Below are 9169 nucleotides of genomic sequence, written 5' to 3'. Positions count from 1 at the left end.
ACAGCCCTGACAGGTGTCAGGAGTGTTATTTTGGCATTCACCGGGCAGGTGTACACCGCCATACGTTTCTTGTTTAATCTATAGGATAAAATTATAACATGGGGAATATTTTTTTTAACATGGCAGCCTATGCATAACATATGAGGCAGACTGCTGCATACGTTGCTGATTTATTGGTAGATTTTCTCACCAAATGGGGGTCATTTACCAACAGTTTTATGCCTTTGTTTGGCGTAAGTGTTGCACAACCTTTTTTTTGTAATTTTAAAACGCCAATGTGACAATATTTGTAGCACGGGTGTTCTTACGCTGCGTTCAACACATAGGAATGTTGAGGTAGTGAAGGGTCCGGGACTCGTCAAATTTACTAAAGTAAAAATGCATAAAAGCTGCAGAAAACCTACGCCAGCCAGGACTACCGAAGTTGCTCCTAATTTATGACCAGGTGCACGGCCCCTCATAAATTAGACACATCTTCCGTCAGCAATGCCGGTGTAAAAGGAACAAAAAAGTCTTGATAAATGACCCCCAGTGTAAAAGGAGTCTAATATTAATAGCTCGACCTGAGAATCGGCCATTAATTCCTAATGAGGTCCACGTTATTCAATTTTCCATTGAAATAATTTATTTCTATTTTATATTTATTCTTATATATTTCCTTAAAATGTGATCCTTTTCACATGACATCTTTGTTAGGCCCTCAGGTAATAAGCTTCACGGCCAGCGCTGCTGAGGTGGCAGCGCCTCACATGACAGGCGACATTCCTGAGGTAAAACTGCCACCACAGCTCTGAGGTGACTAGACTTCCCGCCCTTTCGTCAGCCAGGAGGAGGGATCAACCTAATTTACATACACCAAAAGATTGGCAGCTTAAGCGTCCTATGAGCATGCTGGCAGGAAGGGAGAAACCACGCCTATGTAGCGACAGGGGGCGGGCTCTGTGTGTGTCATTACGCAGGTAGCATAGTTGTTTCACGTAGCAACCACGCCCCTCTCTACCATGACGACGTGCATGTGATGAAGGCGTTTTCATTGGCTGAGATACGCCATATTGTGGGCGTGGCTCTGATTGTTGGCATCGTTACTGTAAACAATGGTCTTCGGAGTGGGCGGGATTATGGTATTTGGTTGTGGGCGGGGCTGTGAGTACAGGACGGTTACGCCTCGGTCATGGTATCAGTTGAGAGGAGAGCGGTGCTGGAGGCGGCACAGGTTGGGTCTTGTCTACAAGATAGGTCGGCAGCTGGAGTCGGAAACTTCGGGTCTGCGAGGCTGTCCTCATTGCTCCCCCGGACTCTTTCTTCTGGATATCCCTGCGCACTATGCACCTGGAGAGGTTTCATGCCCCTGGTCTAGGCTTCTGGATATCCATCTCCATGTGCCCCTGGAGAACTTTCATGCCCCACATCTAGGCTGGTGCCTCTAGAGAACTTCCATCCCTGGTCAAGGCTGCTGATTCTGTTGTCCTTGGAGAACTTTCATATGTCCCTGGTCTAGGCTTCTGATTCTGGATATCCACATTCTGGAGCCTCTTAAGAACTTCCATGCCTTTGGTCTAGGCTGCTTATTCTGGATATCGAGCTCCATAATCCACTAGAGAACTTTCATGTTCCTGGTCTAAGCTGCTGATTCTGGATATCTACATTCTAATGCCCCTGGAGAACCTTGGTGCCCCTGGCATAGGCACCTGAAGAACTTTTGTGCTCCTGGTCTAAGCTGCTGATTTTGGATACCCACATTCTGGAGCCCGTAGAAAACTTTCATGTGCCTGGCCACAGGTGCTGATGGTGGATATCCACATGCTGGTGCTCCTAGAGATCTTCCATGCCCCTGCTCTAGGCTGCAGGTTCTGGATATCCAGCTCCATGTGCACCTGAAGAACTTTCATGCCCCTGGTCTAGGCTGCTGATTTTGGATACCCATATTCTGAATCCCCTAGAGAACTTTCATGCCTCTGGTCTAGGCTGCTGAACCTAGATGTCTACCTTATTGTAAACCTAAACATCTTGTTGGTAATAGATGCCCCACCCTGCCAGGACTTACTTCTTGACCACAGTGGTAGAGTACATGCTACCAGATATGTAATGATACTTGGGCATCTAAGTAGTAGACCCCCCTCCCCCCAAAGTGCACTAGAGGAGAATCTCAGTGCCCTTGCACTCTGATTAAGGGCTGAGGGACCAACCATTGTGTTAACCTACAGAGCCCTTTGGTCTTTCCACTCTACTTGTGGCTTTGGAGACCCTCTGTAGTGCTATGAGACTACTCATGAGCCACCACCATTCCAGTGCGTTCCCGGAGACTTTCTGTACCATCTCACCACACTAATTCTCCAGAGTACCAATCTGGCTCTGCTCCAGGAGAATCTTTTTGGACATGGATTACCATCTAGATAAGCTTCTTAAGCATCTGTAGCTTGTAGGACATTGGATGCCCACCTATAGGTGTTCCTGAGGACTGTTTTACCTTTGGAACTCATTGTAACAATTCTTGAAGAAGTTACTGAGTTACTTTGTAGCCATTTGCTAAATATTTTGCTTGTTACTGCCAGATTACTAAATAGGACTATAGTATCTACCTCATATTATCATCCATGACATGATACATCATATAGTCTTCTGCTGCTTGCATCATCCAGTTTACCCATTTTGTGCCAGTGGAGATGCCAGTCCAGCTTTAACCATGCATGGACCATCTGCCTAGTGATAAATTGCCCGGATGTTGCCAGGTCCATGTAGCATTATCTTCTCTGCCCATTTGTTGTCTATCTGACCATCCATATGTTCTTTGCATCAATGTCTAATACTCACTGTGGAAACTATCTTCTCCGGTTGGTTTGTTCTTGAGCTCTGGTTCCTTGTGCTCCATCAGTCTTGTTGGACAATCTTAAGACATGGAAGACGCACAACTTCCTTCTGGACTGCTGGAGATCTGTGTCCTTGTGGGACCCCCCACCGATGAGATCAGACAGATAGACAAGGTAGGTGGAGAATTATGGTCCTCGTGAAGACTTCTGCTGTGAGTATTTATATGGTGCTGACCTATTCTGCAGAGCTTGTACAGAGATTGTCATCACAAAAATATAGAAAAATACAGCTTCCATAAAAATCCCTAGTTTATTTATGCAAAAAGATAAAAGGCCATAGACACAGACAACAGTGTCTATGCGTTTCGGATCATTACATACAGATCCTTATTCCTGATGATTGAGATTGTCATCACTCACATTGGTCCCTGTCCTCAATGGAGCTCACGATGTAGGCTCCAAATTAACGAGAAAATCCAGCAAACCTGTAGAGAACATGCAAACTCTGTGCAGACGTTGTCCTTGGTCGGATTTAATCCCAAGACCCCAGCGCTGCCCCCCACCTGAATCACAGTGCCGCCCACGTAGATTATTGGTAGTAGCCACATTTGGGATAGAAGTGAGAAACCAGGGATCTTCTTCTTTGATCTTGGGATGACATCACTGATCTTGCTCTGGGGTTGATGATATCATCTCAGTGATGTTTGGCCGACCAACTAACTGCATGTCTGGAATCAAACATATTCGATACCACTAATAGCTTCTGTTAGGGGCCCACTTGCGGGCCCCATTGTCTGTAGGGTAGAATCAGGGATTGTAAGACCTGGAGATCACCAAGATCTTGACAAATACTCAATGGCAAGACCCTTTTTTAAACAGTTGGACACTTGAGGTCTTAGCTAGATTAACAACCGCGTTCCGAGGTGGAACCATGACCTTTACAATTAAATTAACAATATTAACCCTGTCCACTCTTCTTTGTCATATCTGCACGAGTCCAGGATATTGCCCAGTCATGGATTGTGTCAGACTGATTCAGGTATCTTCTTGAGAGCATGACCTGAAGTATCGGGGAAGATGAGTCATATGACTAATGATGTAGGGAAGTTCATGATGAATCCAAACCTCTTCCTGAATGTGGTCGAGGAATTTGTCACCTCTGTGAGTTACTGTACATACGTGGATTTGTCATGCCGATGAATGGTATGGAATTAATACATCGGGTTAGACGTGTGGAACCACAAGACGACCTTACAATGCCAAAATTAAATTTGGCTTAGACTTAGATCCAAAGTACTGCCTATTTGTGGAGGACAGGTGGAGAGAGGGTATTGGTGGTAAACCTGGTGGCATCACTGGTAAACCTGGTGGTATTTCTGAGGATGTGGCAATTATGCAACCAGTAAGGGAAGTCTATTCTGTGCAGCTCTCCGAGGATGGACGTGAGTGTGCATCTGACCCCGAGCTCCCCAAGGAACTGTCGTCTTCACAACACCACCAAGTATGGAGCAGAAGCGTTCTCTACATGGCCCACACATCAGTCAGAGCCTAGAACTTTAAACAATGTAATAAGATACAATGTAATAATAAACTTACAAATACAATGTACTAATAAACAGTACAGTGTCATTAGAAAAACATACAGTTCAACCAATTCTAGACCAGACCACCACCACCCCTCCCAATTCCAGACCAGGTGGTCTTTAAAAGCCATAGTTTTTTTCCATTTGGTTAAAGGGGTTCTCCTATGATACATATTCAAAAAAAAAAAATTCTAACCGCCGCCTGTATCTGAACACTTTTGTAATTGCATGTCTATGAAATCTATCTGTATGGCGCCACCTGCTGTTTGCCATTTTCCTAAATTCTCTGTCCAGCTCGCTGAGGTTGAAATACATGCTCAGTTCCATCCTTCAACTGCCACCAGTTTCAGCAGAAAGGACACGCCCCCTGAGCTGCCAGCTTGATATAAATCTAGCTGAGCAATCAATGGGGAGATCTCTGGAACCATGTGAATAGGGCTGGTTCTAAGTTTGGTAGAAGAAGACTGTTGTATACTGCGTGATGCCTGATTTTCATTTTTTACATTCGTCATGAGACAAGCCCTTTTAAGCAATTAATTTTTGCACCATTTTTTCAGCCATTGTTATTTTAAAAATAAAAATTAAGCGTCCACGCGATTTCCTTTTATGGTATAAGCGTGCTGAGCGCTGTCTACACCCCAGTACCAAGGAGCAAAAATAGAAAATATCCAAATAATTATAGTTGGCGCTCAGGGCTAAAAAAAAAAATTATAATATTTTAATAAAGTATAATCACCAGGGTAAAAATTAAAAACGATATAAAACAATCAGAACTTCCATTCATAGGCATAAGATAAAATAAATGATACACTAATATATATTTGATATAATTGTTTGCCTATAAATGTCAGTTCTGATTGTTTTATATTGCTGTTTGTAACGGAACGCCTAGCACCCCGACCGGGTACCTCCGTCGATATATGCTCCTTGTGCTTCCAGAGGACTCCAAGCACTCCACTTGACACCGTACGCACTGCAGACCCCACGAACCGCCGCAGCTTGGTTGGGGTCTCACCGTCCTCCACCCACGCTGGACCCAAGACTGGGCTTCAGCTTCCAGTGGGTGAACCTCTCCTACATCCAGAGAGCAGGAACCATGAACAAGCTCTTACAAGAGCTTATACTCAGGGGAGTATTGTGATATAGCAATCCCCAAGAGTGTAGTTATCGCATTCCCCAAACATGAGCCAAAACTTCATGAAGGTATAAAAGCAACCACTTTATTCTAACACACAAGCATTTTATACACATCTTCCAACAAGGCCACCACCCACAGGGTTTTGTAAAAACAGCCAATCACATGCATTTACAGTATTCAAACCTCCCCAGCAATTGTACACAAAATCCCCTTCCCTCTGTCTGTAACGCAATAAACAAAATACAATGAGCATTGTCTGAGACGCAATTAACTAACACAATGAGCATTGTCTGAGACGCAATCCACAAAATACAATTACCAAACGTAATGGACTAACTTGAACCCTGGTCTAATTCGTGGGGGTGAGAGTTCAAGTTAGTCCAAGTCCTTTGTGAACAAATGAGGTTTGGCTGATGAGAGGGCCCATAATCCTGGGGCAAGAGGCTAGTAGCCAGGCCCCTCCAAAACCCAGTGGCGAGGTTGGTTTCGCCACACTCTCCCCCTCCCAGGGAAGACTAACTAGATACCTGACCTCATGGTCAGTACCTGAGTTAGTCTGGCAGTCCAACCACAACCCAATACTGGACCTGTTGAATTTTGGGGCCTGGCTCTGTTCTGTATGTCCCCAGCTGTTGAGTGGGCATCTGCGACTCCTTGCTTCCTTGTGGTTCTCTACCTTGGAGCTGTAGGTACTTGGTGGGCAGAGGCCGACTGCGCTCTGGACAGATGCCAGCTCTTCCGCTGGGGTAGCACGTGGGGAGTCAGCCTCTGGACACGAGGATAGGGGAGGGCAGAGGCCGACTGCGCTCTGCCCAGATGCCAGCTCTTCCGCTGGGGTAGCCTGTGGGAAGTCCGGCTCTGGAGAAGAGTTAAAAATAGAAAAAGAGGAAAAAGTTTTTACCACTTAGAAGGCGCCACCTGAGGCAAAGAAAAAAATCATTAAACGAAAGGAGCAAAAAAGCTATCAATAATTAACTTCTGGATAAAATACTAATAGTGAACTAAAAAATATGGATAAAATCAGATTTACTCACTTCACCCAGGAGGAGAGATGAGGGATAAACTCAAAACACCCTCATCAACTACCTCCTGCGCCTGGTTCGCTTGATAGATTTTTCTGGAAAGACAGCAGTCCACAATCTGGATATCTTTAAATTTCAAAATGCTTTATTCAACATAAGGTATGGGTGAGGGAAGAGCCCAACGCGTTTCGGGGATTTTCATCTAGGAATCCCCTTCTTCTCAACCTTCCATTGTTCAATTTCCGCACCTAAAGAAAAAAGCAAAGTGTACATGAGATTTGTCTGATTTCATACACTTTGCTGGTACTGTATTGGGGCTCATTCACACGACCGTATGAATAGGTCCGCACCCGTTCCACAAAGTTGAATTCACTCAGAATATATGATAACGAGTCTTCTAATAAGTGTCAGTGCCCTTTAATCTGGAGTGGAGCACAGACCACATCTCCACTGGAAGGTCTGACCTGAATGTACATGTGAATGCACCCAAAATCTTGAAAAAACTTGCATTTCAAATAGCTGGAAATTCTTGCTCGGCCATGTCGGAAAATTTCCATCTGAGAAACACATTCCTTCCCTTTTTCTCACAGGGAAGAAATGGATTGAACAATCAGATGCTCCAATGGTCCATCCTGCTGTGTAGGGTCTGCCTTACTGTCTGGAGCTGGTCCAGCTGCCTCTACCAGTTTTCTTCTGTCTCTGAATGTCAAGAAGATCCTTTTTTCGTTCACTGACAGCAAGCAGGGGGTCTTAAAAATAGGAATTGAAATGCAAGTTGTATTAGAAAAGTACAGACATACGCTCTAAGGTTAAGCTTGGTTGCTGCTCTGTTTCTGCGTTGGAAGCAATGTTCCACTTGGGGCTTCTGTAGCTCTGGGCGCTCCTCCCTCTGATCCTGGCAATCTGAAGTAGCACCAGATAGACACTGCCACGTGGCACCCAGAGGATTAGCCGTGAAGTGCCACATACACAGTGCCACACAGGGTCCAGATACTTAGCCTATTCCCTAGTGGTCTGTGAATACAAAGGAACGATGACAGTGATCCTGGTGGTCCAAGGTAGTGAAGTGGTTAAAGAGGTTTCCCAAGACCAAATATTAATAGATAGATCATCAATATCCGTGGGGGGTCCGACACCTAGAACCCCCCATGTGGCTCCCCGGCTGTTACGATCAGTGTGGGGGTAAAACTCCACACTAAACACAAGAGGGAAGGGGAACAGTAACTGGGCCTGGAAACTAGGGAAGGAACACGACCCTATTCCGGGCCCTAACTACCTATCAATATGAATAGACCTTGAAGGTAGGAATATCCATATGCAGGATACCTAGGCCTTTATATCCCTACAAGGCCCTGGAATGAGGTTAGGACCAGAGACAACCCATTCCTCCCCAGATGGACGAATGGAAGTCTCTGTCTCAGGTCCAGATACAAACAACAGGGAATATAACAAACACAAAACAATAAGAAAAGACAAGACTTAGCTGAAAGTAGAAAACGGGCAACTCCAGAAGCACCACAGAGTACAACCGACCAACTAGTTAGAAGGCAGGAAGAAGATCTATAAACCGCACCTCCAAAAGTGAGAAGCGGCTACTTATGGGAACAGTAAATTACCAACAAGCAACACCTGAAGCAAGGGCTGTGGCATTCACCAAAACACAGACACAATAAGATCCACAGGGAGCTTGTCAATTTAACCCACGAGTTGCCAGTCTCTCCGATCTCCTGGTACCTGCCACGGGAACGTCCAGGACATTGGCATGGACTGTATATGGGGATCTTGCAGACTGCATTTAAATAGTGCGCCAATGCCTTGCACCCTCACGGTCTGCAAAATCCCCACACAGTCCATGCCAAGGTAGCACGTGTGCCCAAGGCAGAGTTTTTTTAAATCCAAAGCCCAAAATGTGGCATGCAGTGCACTGCCCGGCTGGACCAATAAATTCATATTAATTGCAGATCGGTGTGCTGGCGCATCTTGGATTTCTTGGTGGAAAGGGGGCAGAAGACGAGCACCCACTAAAAGCCCTGGACTGAGAGAGTTCTCCACTAGAATACATATGACGCAGCGTTCCCACAGTCAGCAGTTTCTCGCAGCCACAGTTCTGGGCAGTGAACAGCGTACGGAGCCGGAACACCACAGGTCCATACACTGTGTAGTCGCTGTCCTTGGAAACTGCAGCTCAGCTCCCTTTCACTTGAACAGGAGTATCAGCTGCAGTACCCCAGAATGGCCACTACATGGTGTATGGAGCTACAATGTTCTGGCCCTGTACATTGTTTACTTCCAGTAACAGCTGATCCGTTGGGGGGGTCAGACTTATGGTCAGGTCAATAATATCGTAGTCTTGGGAAAACCCCTTCCTCTTTTGTGTACGGTGGTGAAAGAACTAATGCCAATATCCCGAGTGGTCTGGACTAGTGAAGGGTTTAATGCAAACATCCTTGGTGGTCTGTGTTTTTTTTAAGGGGTTAATGCCATCCTCCACGGAGGTTCTAGACAGTGAAGGAGCCAATGCCAGCATCCCCACTGGTCCAGGGTAGTGAAAGCATCAAAGGGGTTTTCCAGTACTTAGATATTGACGACCTATTCTGATCAGTGGGGGCTGACTCCCAT

General features: G+C 45.6%; 1 protein-coding gene across 3 annotated transcripts in view; it reads left to right on the top strand.

Annotated features, from left to right (window-relative positions):
• The first annotated feature begins 909 nt into the window (after nucleotides 1–909).
• The window catches only part of DENND3 (DENN domain containing 3), a 54157-nt gene continuing 45897 nt past the window's right edge, over nucleotides 910–9169 (top strand). The window contains exons 1-2 of one of the 3 annotated variants that reach the window (XM_040432230.1): nucleotides 910–2013; nucleotides 2109–2981. In XM_040432230.1, coding sequence (XP_040288164.1) covers nucleotides 2895–2981 — 87 coding nt within the window. In that variant the 5' untranslated portion in view covers nucleotides 910–2013; nucleotides 2109–2894. Of the gene's footprint in view, nucleotides 2982–9169 lie in introns of all 3 variants that reach the window. The other 2 variants (XM_040432229.1, XM_040432228.1) reach the window with 2 other exon arrangements.

This window comes from Bufo bufo, chromosome 5 (assembly GCF_905171765.1).
Source record: "Bufo bufo chromosome 5, aBufBuf1.1, whole genome shotgun sequence".
In the NCBI taxonomy this organism is placed as follows: Eukaryota; Metazoa; Chordata; class Amphibia; order Anura; family Bufonidae; genus Bufo; species Bufo bufo.
Note: the sequence above shows the minus strand (reverse complement) of the source record. Positions and strands in the feature narration are given on the sequence as shown.